This window comes from Micromys minutus (genome assembly GCF_963924665.1).
Source record: "Micromys minutus genome assembly, chromosome: 3".
NCBI lineage: Eukaryota > Metazoa > Chordata > Mammalia > Rodentia > Muridae > Micromys > Micromys minutus.
In genome coordinates, this window is record NC_137972.1 from 6,072,579 (window position 1) to 6,092,618 (window position 20,040).

The 20,040-nt window shown below is 45.1% G+C and overlaps 1 protein-coding gene across 1 annotated transcript in view; it reads left to right on the top strand.

Moving 5' to 3' along the window:
* The window catches only part of ST8SIA1 (ST8 alpha-N-acetyl-neuraminide alpha-2,8-sialyltransferase 1), a gene marked incomplete at both ends in the record, with an annotated part of 110,846 nt that overhangs the window by 29,770 nt on the left and 61,036 nt on the right, over window positions 1-20,040 (top strand). The window contains one exon of the mRNA XM_080914982.1: window positions 18,935-19,079. Within this exon, the coding sequence (XP_080771108.1) occupies window positions 18,935-19,079 (145 nt within the window). The remainder of the gene's footprint in view (window positions 1-18,934; window positions 19,080-20,040) is intronic.

The following is a 20,040-nucleotide window of genomic DNA, read 5'->3' on the forward strand; positions in this document are numbered from 1 at the left end:
TAGCCTTTTGGGCACGGTTGTAAGGAACGTGGGTAGGAGGTAGTCCTTTTCTGAGTAGAGTAAGGGATTGTGGGAGCCAAAGTTTGAGCCTGAGCTCAACATATACGACCACATATGATGCTGAGATGATGAGAGGAAGGAGTGTCAATTTATCAGGAAAGAGCAAGAAGGCAATTAAAGGAGAAGGGGCAGTCAATTGGCTGGATGACATTCTTGTCACGGCTCAAGAGAAGTCAGGATGAGGAAACATGAACGATAGGGAAAGCTGAAAAATTGGGTTTGATCATCGTGGTTTTCTTTGGTCAAGCTTTTCTGTTTCTTCATCATGGAAGAAGAGTGCATGCCTACTGCCATTCTGTATCATTAGTGAGTAACTCGTGGTTTTGATTTTGCAGGGGCTTACGATTAGGAGAGTGCTCCGGTCAGTACAGGCTCTAAACTTAAACTGCTCCATAGCGTCTGCCTATTAAGACTTTCAGAAACCAACCGAGTGCACTTTACATTGGGAGATGACACTGGGGAGGTTTGGTGAGAGGTGGGATCTTATGACGTAATGATCAGTGCTTTGCTGTCAGGTTGACAAGGGGAGGGGCTTGATGTAAATTCTTTATCAGACGTCCTGGATTAGGACTTGCCCAGGAACACATGCCTGTGAGAGTGCTCCAGGTAAAAGGAAGGCATATTTCAACAGCACCGCATTCATCCTCCCTCTGCCGCAGACAGATGTAAGGCGACTAGCTGCCCCCACACTCTGGCGGCGATGGTAGTGGGCTATGCTCTCAAACAATGAGGCAAAACAACCTCTTCTACTTCATGTTGCTTTTTGTCACAGCAATGAGCAAAGTGTCGAGTGCAACAAGTCTGTGTGATGCTTGAAGACAGCCTGAAAAACCAGACCCTGGGGAGCATGAACATTAAACTATTTCTTTATCTTGTCGTGATATTTTTAACTTTTAATTTCTTGTTTCATAAAGTTTTCTCTAGCAACTAGCAGTTACCTCTTCATTCTAATAGTGTCTGAAAATTAAACTCCTGCAAAAACACGATAAAGTTCTATGGATTCAAGACACTTAGAAGATGCAGAAATGTCACCTGCTGTCACTTGACTGTGTGTCACATACCTAACACCACAACAAAGAATATGGAGAAACTTACAGGATAAAAATGACAAACCCCTCATGACTCCGTGGATCATTTCCATTCTTTTAAGAGCACAGGTGTCAATTTTATCTACATAGTCGTTCAGTAATTTCCCCTGCACATACACACTTTAAAATCAGAAAACACTGGAAATTTCCAAGCTATAAAAGTTAGAAGAAAGATGTTAAAAGTTGAAGTGGATGGTACCGTCTGGCTTTTGATGTTCTGAGGTCTCAGAAAAGGCTAAGAAAATGAGAACAGAATATAAATTGGTCTAAACTTTTAGGCGAAAAGATAGTGGACACAGAGACAGTAACTAGCAAATGAGAGATATAAACAAAATTCCAGGAGACAAAGTGCAGGTGGTCCAGTGGTGTTTGACTAGGGCTGCAAAGAAGTCCGAAATTTGAGTGCCTATGGTGTGGAGCAAGCAAGGAGGGCATTCAGTTCCCATTACAGAGCTCTTGAAAAATCTGAGGAAATGTGGGGCTAATGCACTAAAACCAGGACAACTGGCTGGCTGCCGGCTGTGTCTCCCCTCCCACAGGCCGAGGATGTGTCCTTGCCCACCTACGGAAAGACTGAAGAAGAAACTCAGAATTGTCGCTTGGGACATTAGCTGAAAACAGGGCAATAGCAGGACGCAAGGCTGAGCATCGAACAGGGAGATCTTTTCCCTTCTCTCCCACAATGCCAGATGCAGGCTTAAACCTATGGACCCACAAGGCTCCCCAAGAAAAGCTGGGACCCGACGGGAGTCAGCTTCCGAGGACAAGCAGCCACACTAGTCACCAGTTAACGTCTGAAGAGCTGTGTCCTGTGTTTAGTGTCTCTGAAGGGTGGACAACTGGGAACCAGTAAATATTTCTAGAAAAATCTCTAACATGAAAGACAGGTCAAACCACAGTGGGGGAAAAAACAACACAGGAAACGAACGGTGCAGGAAGTGGAAGCATACACAGAAAAGGGTTTAGTGATCATCTTCCCAAAGAAAACATCCTGCACCCCTGGAGGACGGGAGCTACAAAAATAGAACTTTTCAGTAGGAAGGAAAGGCTGTTCCGTCACTAAAGGTGTGATACTGGGTACCTAGGAGAAATCACAAATGATCACTTAAGGCGTGGAGTCAGAGTTCTCAGTAGGGACTCTGGAATTCAGGAAACAATGGGTACCGTCCTCACGACCTTAAGAGAGAACTATTTCTAAGTGTTCAGGAATTTTGTTCTCAGCCAGACTATGACGCAATGGTTCCGACTCTGCTTTGCTTGTGTCTTCGTCGGGGAGGAAGCTTTACCCTCAAATAGTCTGTGTGGTACTTACTCTCAGTTGTAGGTTTGGTGATATGTTGACCTACCCAGGAAATAGGCAGCTGGGTGTGACTATGGAGAAGTAACTTAACAAGGTGAAAGTGGAAAGATCCAGCCACGGTGGGTGGCCCCCTTACAGTGTCTGTAAGAGCACTGAGCTGCTCCCACCCCAACACTCATCTTCCTGTGCTTCCTAAGTGTGGGTGCCCTGTAGCCAGCTACTTGTGACCTCCCCACCTTGATAGACTGGGAGACAACACGAACATTTCCTTTGTTAACTTGTTTTGGCCAGGGTATTTTTTATCCACGGCCCAAAGGGGTGGGGATAGAACATGCTGTCTTTATATTCTTCTGTAGTAAGCCAATACACTTTCTCTGAGTGATATCTACGTATGACACCTTTGGCTTTTTGCAGAGACTCAGGACTGGGGGACTCTGAAAGGGAACTTAAATTCTGAACACATTTCTCTAGACTAAAAGCAAAAATGGAAGAACAAACAAAACCAGATGGGACAGCTCCTTGCAACAGGTGACACCCCAACATAATAATATAAACATTGATTCATCCAATCAACTTTAAAATTTTTATTCTACGAAATGTACGGCTATATATTCCCATATCTAAGATATCAGTTATGGTGTGGCTTATGATTTTGAGGAATGTTAACAGATACTCATTTTGAGAGAGCCTTTTACTGGGGCTGAGGAGCTGGCTCTGTGTTTAAGAGCAATCCATGTTCTTGTAGAGGACCCAGGTTTGGTGCACATAAACAGATGTGGACAGAAAACGTACATAAATGAAAGCAAAGCTTTTGAAAAAGAGCTAATGAAAGCATAATTCCACACTGCTGCCCGAGGAAGGCCTTTCCACATTGCATATGCTTAATCCTAAGATTCTCTTTGCTCCCACAGAGTTTCTAATCGCACAAGTTGCTTTGACTTTTACATGACCAGGAGGAGCTAAGCCTTGTACCTTTTAACCTATTTCTTCTAAACCATCTCCAAACACTAAGTGAATATTAAAAAAAAAAAAAAAAAAAGACTTCTGAGGGGCTGAGGCTCCAGCAAAGCTTGCCCTGCAAACGTGAGTTCAAGTCTCAAAACCCATGTAAATGTGGACACAATCCAAGTACTGATGAGGCAGGGGCAAGTTGGAGCCTAAGAGCACATATGTTCTCATGCTTCTGCACATACATGAATACCCTCACACATGTAAACATTTATACATACAGCTTATTAAGTGATTTCCAAAATAGGCCAATTTTCATCTCCACTGAAGAACCACAAAGCAAGTGAACACTTTCTTGTCCATCCCCAAACCTGGGAGGGACTCCTTAGCACAGGTTCCCATGCTGTGCCCCTGGTTGCAGGTTCACTGTGGCCTGGGGTCTACGGGACACATTCTCGTTAGTGATGCTTGAACCCACTGCTCTTTGGGATGTTTGGACCATGTAAGCATTAGGATACAGCTCACTGGAGAGGGGCTTCCCAGAATGCCATTAACTAAGTAAATAAACACTACTCCTGATTCACTTTCATTAAACAAAGGAGAAATGATTAAAGGCATTTGGCAGCTGTGCTTAGCCGTGGATGCAAACATCTACGCTCTCCTTTGTGAGAATTTTGTTGGTCTATCAGGATAAATATGTCGTTTTTATAGAAGAATTATTTACTTATTATATGTAAGTACACTGTAGGTGTCTTCAGACATACCAGAAGAGGGCATTAGATCTTATTACAGATGGTTGTGAGCCACCATGTGGTTGCTGGGAATTGAACTCAGGACCTCTGGAAGAGCAGTCAGTGCTCCTAACCGCTGAGCTATTCTCCAGCCCTATAAATATATCATAATGGCTTTATCTAGTCAGTGGTTTTCAGTGTCTGATTACATCATCGACAAAATTTAAATATTCCTTTTTTCTATCATTTTCCCATTCCCATGTTTTTTTTTTTTTTTTTAATTCACTTCTCATCAAATGATTCATTCCATCTACAATGGAAACATCTTTGATTTTCTCAGAGCTTTCAGTTTAAAAATAAATCGTTTCTCCTTTTGTTTGTGTTTCTAAGCCCACACCTCTCCTTCGTTTCTGCTGTCAACTCAGACACCTCTGCACTTTCCTGTGGTGAGGGGGCTCAGTGATGTTCACAAACAATTCCAGATGAAGTAGAGATACCGTGAATGCTGTGGTGAGGGGTGGGTAATGTGAACATTTTCACAACATGATAAGCGTGAGCTGGGTTGTCCCACTTGATAAGAAGGCAGTTTTAATCACAGCTATGGATTTATAGGGTAGATGCTTTAAAATAGCCGCGTTCACATGATGTAGATGCCTATTCTCACTTGTGATTCAACGTCTAGTTTGGAGAGTATGAAGTCGGCCTCCCAGGAGGAAATCCAGCTAAGACATCTCCTTTTCTCTCCTAAATACATGTTCCTTTAATTGCATATTTAATGGAAACTGGGTGACAGTCAATTAAATGTTGTTGACAAGCTGAGATGCTGCTACTCTGTGCTGAGTAAAGAGAGACCCATATGTTTTGGACAGGCAGGTGGTACCACTAATGTTCTGTAAGGAAAATTTAGAATCCTTGACTTGTGTTTACACAGAATTCTTGCTTGTGAAAATGGGTCATAGCACAGAGCCAAAATTGTTCTCAGAAAAAGAATTTTGAGTCTTCCTCACAGAAATACCAGAAGTATGTGCAGTGAATCATGGAAAAGACAATTATGGTCTGAAAATTTCCCCAGTGAACTCCAGCATTGAGTAGGTGTGGAGTTGCCTGGTCTCATGGGCCTGCAGTCCAGGGAGGCAAAGCACAGGCCGTGACTCCTTCCTGCTTGGTGCTCCAGCCTCCTATGATTAGAAAAATTAGAATAGGACAGTGGTGGTGGTGCACACCTTTAATCCCAACACTCAGAAGCAGAGGCAGGCTGATTTCTGAGATTGAGGCCAGTCTTGTGTGCACGGAGAAGCCCTGTCTGAAGAAGAGGAGGAGGATGAGGAGAATGAAGGAGAGGAGGAGGAAGAGAAAGGGGAAGAAGGGGAAGAAGAGAAGGGAGAAAAAGAGGAGGAAGAGAAATCAGAATAATTTGGAATTTGCATGTGTCTCTTCATTAGCTTCTGTTTTTCCTTTGCCCTTCACTAATTTCTGTACATCTTTCACAGACATTATTTCTCATGAGCTTCTTTCCAGGTGTCATAAGAGCAAAGGTGTGTATGTGTGTGACCACAGTTATAATATTTGATACAGTATGTTCAACCTCTTCCTTAATCATGGATTCTGCACCTATAAATCCAGCAATCATGAAAGAAAATATTCACGGGGGAAAAGGAATGTTACTGCAATGGGGACAGCATCTTTGTTGTCATGATAACCTTCATGATGACCTTCAGATGTACCACACTCATTTCTCAAGGTCTCCTTACTGTTGCTCTGCTCGTAATGCCTTTGGATGGTGCAGGATAAGACTGTCCTAAAATGTTCTGCCATTGTAACTCAAGACGAAGCAGGAATGGTGCATAAGTTCATGAAAAAAAAGTTCAACCTCACTAGGTGCCAGAGAAATTAAAACAACACTGTCCAGTTAGAGTGGCAGTCATTATGAAACAATAATAGGGGCTGGAGAGATGGCTCAGTAGTTAAGAGCCCTGACGGCACCTGCAGAGGTCCTGAGTTCAATTCCCAGCAACCGCATGGTATCTCATAACCATGTGAAATTCCATGTTCTTTTCTGGTGTGTCTGACAGCTACAGTGTATTCATATACATAAAATAAATAAATCTTTAAAAAAAGAAACAGTAACAAACGCTGAGCAGGGTTTAGGGGAGAAAGGACCCTCCAGTAAACCGATGGCCGAAACTTAAATTAGTCCAGTCACAACAGAGGAAGTATGGAAGTGTCTAATAAACAGGAGAGGTGGCTCACATTTTTAATCTCAGCACTCAGAACTCAGAAGCAGGAAAAGCACAGTGAGTTTGAGGCCAACTGGTCTACCTACATAGCAAGTTTCAGGCCAGTCAGAGTTATTTGGTGAGCTCTTTAAGTAACAAAAAAATTAAGCTAAAAATAGATCTAACATATAACATGACCTCACTCAGAGAAACTTCAGTTAGCCCATCACTGGGACGGACCTTCCACAGGAGTGGTTCCTGAAGCCCCATGCTTATAGGTGAATCAGAGAAACAACCTAGATGTCTGGGCCAGAGGATCGGATTAGAAACACAATGGGATTTTTTTTTTTCAGCCATGAGGAAGGCGAAACCTGCAACAGTGATTATGAAATAGATCCAACTGGAGATAGTCATAGCACACAAATTAAGCCAGCTTCCAAAAGACAAATACCATTGAGTTCTCACAGGTTTTATGTAAACACATTAGATTGTACGTGTGAGGAAAGCAGGGGTGAAACTGTCTAGGCGTTGGAGGTTGGAGGAAGAGTAGGTGATACCGAGGGGCGTGGCTGGGGGAGAGTAGGTGATTGAGGGCGTGGCGTGGCTGGGGGAGGGTAGGTGATTGGGGATGGGGGTGTGGCTAGGAGAGGGTAGGTGATTGGGGCTGTGGCGTGGCTGGGGGAGGGTAGATGATTGGGGATGGGGGTGTGGCTAGGAGAGGGTAGGTGATTGGGGGCGTGGCGTGGCTGGGGAAGAGTAGGTGATTGGGACAGAGGCGTGGCTTGGGGAGAGTAGGTGATGAATCATGTTTATTTGAACAATGAACATTGTATACTTAATTTAGAGTGCTCTTAACAAGAGGCACATGAGGAGCAGAAGGGATTAGAGGGTGTTGTGGTCTCTCTCATCTTTCTGAGATGGATCCTTCTATGTATGTATGGTCTCCTGGGCCCTGGAGAGGGACACCTGCTTTGATGGGACTACTCTCCAGCGCCCCCTAAGACCTTCCCCACAATGCCTGTCTTTGTCTCACCTCATCTAAAAGCCCACACATTTTACCACTCTCTGACCTTCATTTCCTTAGGGGTCTCATGCATCAAATAACACTCTCGTTTAATAAAATTGGACGATTTTATTCTACTAGCCTGTCTTGTGTCAGTTTAATTTCTGGGCTGGGCCAGGATGCTAGGACAAGAGGACCGAGGACAAGAGTTTGCCTCCCCATGCTCACCAGGGGATGTTTGTTTCTTTGCCTCACTTTGGTCTTTACTTGAAGGTCGCTCACCCAGTGAGGACAAACCAGAATGCTCCAGCTGAAGACCACACCCTCTGACCCAGTGCATGCAGATGTTTTCCTCATTTTGGTCAGCTCCTCCCTCTAGAATCGAAAAGACTCTGGTGTGTTGATGGCTCCAGAGCTCGTCCTCTCTCCTCCCTTCAGCTCTGAGCGTAGACAAGATGCTCAGTGGGTATTTGCTGGTTGAATAAGTGTATGGGTTCTGCAAAGCAGCCCACCGGCTTACACCTCCTTAAATAGCAAATGGATGATTCTGAAGGAATCACATGTATTTACTGGAGGGTTGACAAAATAAATATCTATTAGGAAAATTAGATGGTGTGCAGAATACCCAGGTTCCGAGCACTCTTCCCATTTGCTCTGCCCGTGGTTGAGAAATGTAAATTACACACCAAACACTCATCTTTCTGCATCACACACTCATCTCGACTGGGAAGAACCAAAGGCTGCTGAATGGGAGGCTGCAGGCTCTCTTCAGTGGAGCATAAGAACTGTTTTGCTCTTTGCTTGCTGTTCTGGAAAAGTATCTAAAGATTAATCCCTAAGATGCTTCCTGTAATATCTGTAGAAAACATTATTTTAAGGAACAGTGTGGTGAAAGCATTTCTTCTCCACACTACCTGACTGCTTTTATGGAACATTGGGGAAGTTCAGATTTCCACCTATACTGAGTATATATTCTATTTTAATAGATTTGAGTTAATTTCCTTTTTTAGATTTACTTATTTTTTTAAAGATTTATTTTATTTATATGAGTACACTGAAACTTTCTTCAGACACACCAGAAGAGGGCATTGGATCCCATTATAGATGGTTGTGAGCCACCATGTGGTTGCTGGGAGTTGAACTCAGGACCTCTGGAAGAGCAGTCAGTGCTCTTAACCGCTGAACCATCTCTCCAGCCTGATTTGATTTATTTATTTTTATTGTATGTGGATGAGTGTTTTGGCTGCATGCGTGTCTATCCGCCATGTTTGCGTAGAGTACATGGAAACCAGAGAAGCATCTGTGACCTTAACTGACAATCAATCTCTCCAGACCTCAAGAGTGTGTTTTACATCTCTTAGAAATGGCTTAGTAGGTAAGTTTGTAGGCAAGCTTCACACCTTGAGTGTGTTCAGTACAACCCACATGGTGTAAAGGGAGAACCAGATGCCACAGATGATCCTCTGTCTCACCGCATGCCCTGGCACACTCTCTCCCCTCACCTGTATATAACATTTAAAATATGTGTAGGGCAAAGTTGGAAGCCCTGGTGGGAACAGTACTGTGGGCTTGGCTGACACATTAATACTTTCAGTTCTTCTGCTCTTCCACCACGAACCAGCTGGGGCCGTTCCTTCTCAGGGCCTGCTATTGCAATCTTCCTAGTTGCATAGGCCAGTAAGCATGAGGACCATTCTTCAACACAGCTTCTGCTACTTTTATTAACGTCTCTCCTCCAACTAAGTGCCCCTTTCTTAAGAGTTCAAAACCTTCTCAAATACCACCATTAGCCAGAGAAGGTATTAACTTATAAGGTATTAACTTATAAGACCATGTGGGACATTTCACATTCAAACTGTTACAAGGCCCTTAGTCAATAGCGACTCCATCTTTTTAAGTTTATTTTTAGATTTTATGGTTATCTTTATTGTTTGAGATGCTCTGGGCGAAGCCAAAGTCTCAACCCCCCCCCCCCACATACACACACCAAACAGGAGCTGTACCACTGAGCTGCACCCCAGCCCTGACTCCCATTTTTAAACTTGCTTTAAAATTGATTTAAAATGAAGATTTCATTCAATCAAGGAAAAATGTATCTTTATGATGGGTCCAATGGTACCTCCCATTACTGCTGTGAAATTGCCCACCCAGAGGGGACTAAGAAGCTTCTCTCATTTATCTTCCAGCACTAGATGCCATAAAGGCAAAGTCCTTCTTAGCTTATGTGCACAAATGAGTAAATTCTCTTCATCATTTAAGTGGGGCTAAGTTGGGGCTGGAGAGATGGCTGTTGCAGAGGATCTGAGTTGGTTCCCAGCACAGGACCACAACCTGTAACTGGAGACCTAGGGGATCTAACTCCCTTTCCTGCCCTTCCTGGTTACATCACTCATGAGCACATAGCCACACATCAATGTATACATGATCAAGAATAAGACTAATCTTTCAAAGACAGGACATGTAATGGGATGTTTGTGCACAGAAAACAGCTTTGAACTAGGCTCATGTGGGGCTGTCAGGGCGGAAGAACAGAGTCTTAGCAATCAAAGATAGTAGAGCAAATACTTTCTGAGACCATGTGAAGGGCTGAGGGTCTCCATCTAGCTAAGGTCTCAGTTTCAGAACCAGCTTCTGCTGTTGGAACGTTGGGCATCTTCACCTCTATGACTACCCAAGGAGTCAATCTAAAATTGTCAGAAAGGACTTTCAGGAATGTAGCCAGGCGTAGTTTACAGCAAAGTCTACTTACCTATCCACCTGGAACAAGTGTCTTTGACATACACTTTGGCCAAAAGTTAAATATTAATATCAATAACAGACCAGAGTTAAATATTGCCAGTCAAGAAAGAACTTTAGGAGGATGGGATTTTATTTAAATTCCTAACAAATGTTTTAAAAGTCAAACTTGAAAGTTTGACACTTATGGTGAAGGAACAATAATTTATCAGCCGGTGGCTTGTTCCTGTGCACCCTGGCTGTGTGTCTGTGTGCCTGCTTATTTTTGTTTTCTTCGATATTTGTTTTTTGTAGGTGAAAATGGTAAGGAGCAGAGTTCTTAAATTTGAGTTTTGATTGGTAAGAACAAGATTTGCACAGAGAGCCCCCAACTCTCTCTCTCTCTCTCTCTCTCTCTCTCTCTCTCTCTCTCTCTCTCTCTTCCTCCCTCCCTACTTCCTTCCCTCCCTTCCCCCTCCCTCACCTCTCTCTAACTTGTTACCCAATCAATATTTAACACCCCTTTCAATGGCTGAAGCAGCTTTTCAGGAGCAGAACATCCAGTTACACATCAGAGAAGTCTTCTTCTTCCTGGAGATTTGTGCTTTGTACCTTGGAGCCTGTTGTGGCTGGGATTCGGCCCGTTGGCTCGTGTTTGAACACCTGGCCTTTTGCCTGTCTGCTCATCTGGGAGGTTACGGAAACTTTGGGAGCTGATTCGCTGGGGGACGTACATCACTGAGACAGGCCTTGAGATTTCATAGCCCAGGCCCACTGTCTGCCATTTTCCTGCTGTGGGAACGAGAGACGACGCTTCTCAGTCTCTGCCGCCTTCCTTCCCAGCTGCTGTAGGCTGTATCCCTCAAACTGTGAGCCCAAACAAACCCTTCCTCCTGCAAGTTGATGATTGTCAGGCATGTGAGCCCAGTAATCAGACAAGTTACTAATAGAGGAAAATGGACAGTGATCAATGCTATATAGTAAGAAAACAGCTTCAGGCAAAGCTCAGTACTGTAGAGACATAAAACAGGAAATCTGAGAGATTTTTCCATCATGACTGCATCAGAAACAGTTTCTTACTGAGATTCTTCTCTGAAGTCTTATTCCTTATAGAACTTTTGGGGACAATTTTTACATCTAACCCATAACTTTGTCACGATAGGATATGAAGAGCTCCCACCCAAAACAATTTCTCCCGCCTGAGCAACTCTCTTCAAAATTAAAAGAAATAAATGGAAAATAGGTATTGTTACTTTTAAAGTTTTAAAAAGTTATTTTTTATTTTATTTGTATGGGTGGTTTCCCTGCATGGATGTCTGTGTACTTCATGCATGCCTGGTGACCAAAGAGGTCAGAAGAGGGAATCCCCTAGAATTGGCTACAGATGATTGTGAGCTGCCATGTGGGTACTGGGAATCGAACCTAGGTCCTCTGGAAGAGCAACGAGTGCTCTTAACTGCTGAGACATCTCTCTAGTCCCTAGAAATCATTCTTGGTGGTTAGTTTGTTTAAACATTCTAGATGTACTATCTCCACCCTTTTGCCTGCTATACATTGCTATTTTTAAAACTGTGGGTTATAGGCTGGAGAGATTGCTCAGTGGTTAGAGCACTGACTGCATTTCCAGAGGCTCTGAGTTCAGTTCCCCAAAACCACATGGTGCCCCACAACCATCTGTAACGGGATCTGATGCCCACTTCTGTTGTATCTGAAGTCAGCTACAGTGCATTCATATAAGTACAATAAATCTTTTTTAAAAATGTGTTTGTTTGCTGATAAAGAGATGTTTTGTCATTTTTTTCCTTGTATTATCTTCGAAACACGGGCTTTCGTAATACTCTATTTCCCTGTCAAATTTATGTGCTCACGTTGCTAGTACTTCTTCATACTTCTGTATGCAACATTGGTAACCTTCGTCCTAGACTTATGCTTTCAGTAGATTGATGATCACAGCATCTTCCTGCAGAGTTAGCCGAATTCTGCGTGTCTCCAGGGTGACGGGAAGTATTAGAGCACATTTCATCCTATTTCCTCCCTGACTCCTTGTCAGAGATTCAAATCGAATCTCAGCTTCAGACAGAATACGGGCATAACGCCCTCTGCCTGGGCTGCCACACGGGCCCTGTTCAGATGAGGTACTGATGGTGTGTGATCACACGGTGGTTTGGCACGTACGTATGTGGCTAGGGATGACAGAAGTTTGTAGTTAGAAAGGCTCATTTTTCTTGGTTACTCAGCCTTCCCAAAGCTGAGTCTAAAGCCGAAGGTGACAGTGGACTCTGGTCAAACACCGAGAACAAGATCGAGTTCTCAGTCACTCACCCTGTGTCAACTGGGCCAGTCCGTGGAAGGAGTTTAGGAATAGCACGTTGTTAGTCCCGCCCAGGTCCAGGGACCAAAGCGTTCAGTCTGAAAGAGCCTCAGAAAGGTTTTCTGAGGCTGGGCACTCATAATTGAATGGTTCTTCTTATCGCCGTTATTTGGGGTGTTTTTAAAATCTCAGGGACGCCCTCCACCCCCAGTTTACAGGCTCAAACAGACAATAGCTGCTTGTAGACTAGTTGTTCCAAAACTCTACCCACTGGTGACCTTTTTTAACCTGAGAAACTTTTATCTGACCCTGGGTATATAGGCATATAAAGGAAGTATACAAATTAAACATTTGCTGATAAAAACTGATATGCATAATTACTAATAACAAACCATAGAGAAACTGTTCAAAACACTTCTTTGATGTACATGTGATTTGCCGCTCATCAGAGGTGAAGGCAAATTCACACACGGGATGAACGTGTGAATCTGATGTAGAGCAAAGATGAACTAATGAGATACTCAGCAAAGGTGGTAGGAAGATAGCGAGAGTCTTTACTCCAGCCATGTTGCTTCTGTGAGATCAGATAAACTTTGTGTCAGATCACTGCAGGTCAGAACACACAACCATCTGTGCTGAGCTGTGTTGCTCCCTCGATGGGTGGCTCTTCTCACCTCCGTAACCTCATCAGGGTAACCAGACTCCTCACAAGTATTTCTGGAGGCTGGCCTTATCTAGATCGTCCCTCAGGGTTTTGTCTCTTGGGCCATTCTAGATCCTGTTCAGTTGACAGCCGTCAGGTTACCTATAACACAAGTGACAACTGCCAGAAATACTTTGGATGTACTGGACGTTTGGTTTTGAATCCACCTGCTGCATGTCTGTGACCCCTTTACCCTCGCAAAGAGATCTGTCATAGGTGATGGTCTCATGGCCCGTGACTCCCTGCCCCAGCTCCCACTAGGAGGTCTGAGACCTGAACGACCTCCACATCAGTGCCTCTTGGGCTGAGATTGTTTTCACTCTCATGGTCTCATTAAAGCATCTCAGATGGGATCATGTCAGAGGCTGGGGTCCTAATCATAAACACGCTGAAAATGGAAAATCGTATAAGCTGCATTTTCTTGTGTTCTGTGCGTATTTATGTGTGTGTACACACAGACAGGCTATAAGACAACCTCAGGCGTCAGTCCTCTGCACGATCCGCCTTGTTCTTAGACTTAAGATCCCTCATTGGCTTGGAACTCACTACATAGGCTGGGCTGGCTAGCCAGTGGTCCCAGGGAGAGGGACACCTTTCTTGCTTCCTTTTATGGGACTAGGTGTGTCCCACCATGCCCAAGTTTTTATACCTCACTGGACTAGGTGTGTTTCATCATGCCCGGGTTTTTTTTATAGCTCTTTAAAAGATTGTGTCTGTGTCCTGGTGTTAGCAAGCACGTCAGTGGTTGAGCCATACCCTGCCCTAGACTTCCTTCTGCAGTTTTTAAACCATGTGATTTTTTTTTACTATGTAACACATGCAGGCATGCATGCACATGCGTGCATGCGTGTGCGCGCGCACACTCACTCACACACACACACACACACACACACACACACACACAGGTATCATTCATTATCAGACGGAAGCATGAGAAAAGGGGAGGGAAACAAATTTGCCAAATTTGTTCCGTGTCTCTGCTCCAAAGCTGCCGAAGGTTGGACGGAGGTGGTACACAATTCGGCTCGACAGTTCTTAGAGGCTGCAGTGTCAGCTCCAGTACCATGTGTTCTGACTGACAGAATTATACCCTCTTACCTCACGGATCTGTGGCAGTATTCTTGCCTAAAATGTCCTGGCTGCTCTCTCATCCTGCCGGCTGCCTAGGCCAGAGCTTAGGGCAGAAATCACTCCCAGAACCCCAGGCATAGCTCAAAGCTCTGCTCCTTCTAAGCCACCACAGATGTCCACTGGGCCTCTGGCTACATCTCTCTGCAGACACAGTAGTAACTGACTTGTTCTCTGGCCTTCTCCGCTTTTAGAAGATACATTCATTCTGTGTTTGAGGCTTATGGGATACGCAACGGGTAAAATGTTCACCGTTCACTGCAGGGAAGTAGATTAAGAATTTGTCATCTCACAATTACTTTGATTTGTGATAAGAGCAGCTAAAAATACCTAAGGAAAATAGAGTCTGTCTGGCGTTTTCATTGTGTTATCTCTAGTCCCCCAAACTGGTAGGCTTGTTTATCTTTAGCATCCCGTACCCCACTCAGTAGATGCCTTCCTTGGCAGTTTTCTGAGCTACAACCTCCGCCCCTCCCTGTGTCCTCCCGTCCTGTTCTCTCGATCGTCACCGGTTCATCTTTTACACTTCTGCGTGGGTTTTTTTTTTTTTTTTTTTTTTTTTGAGTCCACATACAAGTGACATCATGCCCTTTCTTGTGCCTCTGTGCCTGGTTTATCTTACTTCACCCAACATCCTCAAGGTCTGCACAAGTGACAAATGGCAGGGTCCTCTGGTTAAAGCCAAATCAAATTCCGTTTTCTGTTCATCCGTCTGCTAATGACATCTAGATGGTTGTCATTCATTCGCTGCTGGGAGTCCCTCCGAGGTGAACACAGGCTTCTTTGTGAGGAGCGCTGGGTTACGTGAGAATTTCCAGTCTCTGTTTCTTTTGGCGTCTCTGTGTTCTCTTCCACAGCATCAGCAGTGCGCAGGGCTCCTTATCGCCCCGTAGATGCTCTTTGGAGATGCCTATCTGCACAGGTGTGGGTCATGACTCGGTGGCCTCACCACACATTTCCCCGCCCCTTCCTGGGGGACTGTTGCCTGCCGTCTTGAATTTTGAAGAAAGTAATTATGTGTGTGTGAGCTGGAGAGCCAAAAATGAGGGAGAGGGAAAGAAAGAAAGACGAGGTGAGCCCAGGCAGGTCGGAGGGCAGGCTGAAGTACGCTTCGTTAGCTTTTGCCTTCAGACTTGTTTGTGAGGCAAAGCTTCGTTGTGGCTGCCCATTCTTCTGGACGGCTGACTTACGGTCTTCTACCTGATTCTGTCTTCGCATCCCATTCCACAGTGGGAGGATCAAGATCACAAATACATGCTGCCATGTCCAGCCTCTCCTTCTCCCTCCCCCTCCTCCTGCCCCCTCCCCCTCCCTCTCCCTGTCTCTCAAACCTGGGTTCCTGGTATCAAACTCATGTCATAAGGCCTGCACAGCAAGTATGTTTACCCTGGAGCCATCCTGGCCTTGTTTCCCATCTTTGCATCTTTTGAGGAACAAGTATCTTTTTGGGTCCTGACTATCAGATTCTTGGTTTTCTTAAGAAACTTATAAAACTTATATTATCTTACCAGACATGTGCTTGGTGCTCTCTGTCTGTCTGTCTGTCTGTCTGTCTCTCTCTCTCTCTCTCTCTCTCTCTCTCTCATACACACTCTCTCTCTCTCTCTCTCTCTCTCTCTCTCTCTTCTGTCTGTCTGTCTGTCTGTCTGTCGCCCTCTCTCTCTCTCTCTCTCTCTGTAAGTTGCTTTTCCATTTTCTTGTTTGTTCCTCCGATTTACAGAGCTGTCCAGCTTGCTGTGACCTCATTGGTTTATCTGTGGTTGTCAGCTAAGCTTGCTTGTCATTTTCTTACATTTTCTGAAGGCAGGTCTGGCTTTCTTATTTTTGAATCTACTTTTACATCTCAAGAGCATATCATCACATTACTTAAGAATTAAAACAACAAACAAACAAGCAAACAACCACAGCAACAACAAAAACCAACCCAAAAACTCTTTATTACACATTCCACAATGACATTACTGAGGATGTACCTAATGGTTTTACTTTGGTTTTACCCTTGTGTAGCCCAGGGTGGCCGTAAACTTCCTATTCTCTTGCCTCAGTCACCCAGTACTAGAGTTACAGAGCGCACCTGGTTCCACTGCTGTTTTCGAAGCCATTGCTGTGGTCTCTGTCGGTGGCGAGCTAGTTTCGTGCCTCCGGCATGAAGAATGTGCTCAGGCATTTCCTCGCTGTGGTCCCTTAGCACTGCCATTATAGATCAGCCTGACAGGAGGAGGTGGAGGCTTTGTGGAGAGAGAAAAATGTTGGGGAGGCACGCAGAAAACTCGGCACTGAAGAGAGCAACAGAACTACAAGTTTTCTAGAAATGTAGCATTTCTGGAAATATTTGTCCTCAAGGAACACCTGCTACTTTTTGTCTGATTCTTTTTTCTCCCAGTAAAGGACTAAGGAGCCATTCATTAGCCTAGCAAACTCGTGTTACTATTGGCTTAGAACTGGCTTCGTTTTCTGTGAATTCATAAAGATGTGACTGGATTTTTTTTTGTTACTATGTGGTTGTTTTTGTTTGGGCTTTTATTTTGATTTTTACGATGCAGAGAGGTAACACCCATGGACGTGATTTGTAGGCTATCAGCTACCAGCCAGAAGAAAGTGCTGTCATTAGACCATGACAAGGTTTTCCTCTGTGCCTCTCCTGACACTTTATACTGACTCATGATTTAGGGGTGTCCAGAGGTGAGAGCTTCAGTCTAGACGGAAGGGTCTGATGAAAGCCGGAAAGGTTTGAGAGTGAGCCCCGCACTGCCACGGTGCTGGCCGTGTGGGCTGAGACAAGCTGTGGGGAAGAATGGCAAAGCTGCCCAGCTCCGTGATGCGGTGGGAACTGAGTGGACGCACTGCCCTGAAGGCACATGGGCCATTTGTGCACATGATTCTTTGGGTGTAGAAAAGGGAAGTGGGTTGGTAGCGCTTTGAGAAATTGGCAAGCAGAGAGGAAACAGCCCAGACACGGACCTGCATAGGTCTTCCTGTGACCTAGGCAAGTCTTTAAGCCACAGGCGCTGCGCTTTGTAGATGGAAACTGAGCTTAATGACACTTACAACGATTTCCTTCATTGTTCTAAGAACAAAAGAGAACTATCACCAGATTCATGGCAGGAAACCCACACTCGGTGCGTTCCCTCCAAAGTTTGCATTCACACAGGTGGGACTTTCCTCTGTATCAAGAGATTGTCTTTTACCATGTAGCCCTTGGGGATGAAATGTCGTGCCTAGGGTGCTCTTTTAACAAAGTATAGGGATAACTCGTGAGCTGAGTGTGGTAGTGACTATTGCTAATCTCAGCGTTCAGGGTAAGGAGGGTGATGAGTTCAAGACCAGTCTGGTTCTATCTCAATGATGATGGTGGTGAGGATGATGATGATGGTGGTGGTGATGATGATGGTGGTGGTGGTAATGCTGGTGATGATGATGGTGAGGATGATGGTGGTGGTGGTGGTGATGGTGATGATGATGGTGAGGATGATGATGATGGTGGTGATGCTGGTGGTGATGATGGTGAGGATGATGGTGGTGGTGGTGGTGATGGTGGTGATGATGATGGTGAGGATGATGGTGGTGGTGGTGGTGATGGTGGTGATGATGATGGTGAGGATGATGGTGGTGGTGGTGGTGATGGTGGATGGGACAGGAAAGGGTAGAACAGTCTATAATAAATGGAATGCTGGTATAGCTGCAAAATATGACATTAAAGTCTTTGACAGGGAAAAGACTTTTGTCCCCTGCCCTCTTCCTTGTCTTCTTCCCATTGAAACTAGTGTGAAGGGGAAGCCAGCCAGGATCGGTGAGCAGGAGGCCAGGATCGGTGAGCAGGAGGCCAGGATCGGTGAGCAGGAGGCCAGGATCGGTGAGCAGGAGGCTCCTGCATGTCTAATGAGATTTTAATTCTCTTCTCTGGCAACTCATGGTTGCACCAGAAGTGTGTTTTGGTAATCTCGTCAGCAATTCCCGTTGGCCACTGGGGTGTACCTTTGTGTCTGCAGTCTGTCTTCCCAAACTCTGGCTCATGTAGTCATTAAAATTCGGCGACCGATCGGTTTACCCATAAAGCAGTAACCAACACGAGACGCTAAGGTAGAACCTTGGGGCAGGTAATCCTGGGCGAGTCCAGTATTTCAAACATGAGGGGCAAACTGCGAAGGCAGAGGCCATAGTGTTCGGCTGAGTCAGGGCTACTGAGGCCTAGATCAAAAGACCACTGAGGGCAGTTTGTCTTACCATTGTCTGAGACCACATTACTCTTTCACGCCCATTTCTATTCCGAGGGGCTGCTGAGGAGCTCTCTGTAATTGTGCCCTTAGTTGGGGTATGCACTAGTTTGGACCACTCCTCTTCACACTCCTGTAACATTTCTCCATGCTGTTTGTAACCACCCGATAGTCACAGCCTGGCCACGGGTGTATTTCTGTTGTCACAATGCCTAGGTGCCCTTCAGAGCCAGCTCAGCTCTTTACAGGACCCGGATGGCTGGAATAATCCCTGCATCTCCAAGGATCATGTCTGTTTCTTTGCCTCTAAACATATTTCAGACAGACCGGAGAGGTGGAGTGCTTTTCTGGAAAGACATGTTAAGTGAAATATTACAGTCGTGCAGCTCGGTGACTCAGAGTGTGGGGAGATGCTGTGGAGGGAGCTGGCACTGGGGTGAGGCTGGCACCGTCCTATGGGGGGTGACAAATGAGTGACCCGGCTGCTCACTTAACCTGCCTTTCTCTTCTCTCCTAGGAAACAGATGGAAGACTGCTGCGACCCTGCCCATCTCTTTGCTATGACTAAAGTGAACTCCCCCATGGGGAAGAGCCTTTGGTACGACGGCGAACTTTTATACTCGTTCACCATTGACAATTCCACCTACTCGCTCTTCCCCCAGGTGAGCGGAGCCCGTTGCATTGTGGTAATAATTCATCAAACTTCCCGTGATAGGCTCTGCTGACCCACCGCGCCCTCCTCCCTCATCTTCTCTTTCCCCATTTGAAGCTTGCATACGTTTTCTTGTGTCCTTCCATGTTTCCTGCTTTGACGCAAGGGTGGAAGGACCTTATAGGTTCACAGTTTTCCCCGTCACACCTCAATCGAGTGACGGTCAGGGCGTGCTGGCAGCCTCGTATTCTGAGGTCAGCGGTGGAAGGATTGTGAAGATTTGAGATGCTGGAATGTTTTCTTAGGACTGATGCTGTCACTGGGGAGTGGGGACCTGGTGTCTTCTGAGAACTCGTGAAGGCTACCCCTGTGGCTAGATTCTTGCTATGCAGTGGAGGAGTGTTGGATACTGAGCGAAGGAATTCAGTCTGACTACCTTTGAAGTGCTCTAAGGCAATCTTTGCTTACTCGGTGTTCTGCTTGGTTCCTGAACACCATAGTGACATGACCTTCTGACTAGCTAGCTTGCAAAAGACAGTTTTTATTTCAGAGACCCCTGGGTGGAGTTTGGGGAGATCTTTGGTAAGCAGCCATTAGAGAAAAAGGTAAGAAATGAATTTTGTTCTTCCCAAGACTTTTGAGTTGCCTTAGTTTGGCCAAACAATTGCTTGGAAAGAGGGTTGACGGTCAGGTTAGACAGTAGGACTGAGCTTCAAGTACCCCCGTAACGAATAAATAACAAGCCCAGCCCCCAAAAAGAGGACCTTGAAGTTTGTGCCATTACAGCCAGAGTCACACTTCTGAAACGCAAGCCTATATGTTGGGTCCCAAGTGAGCACACCACAGAGTCCCTGCACTGCTCACAGTAACTGTGACATAGAGCCAGCCTCCGTGTCTGTTAGCAGAGGAATGGATAAAGATTGTGTGGTTCATATGCACAAAGAAAAATTATCCAAGTGTAAAGAGGAGTG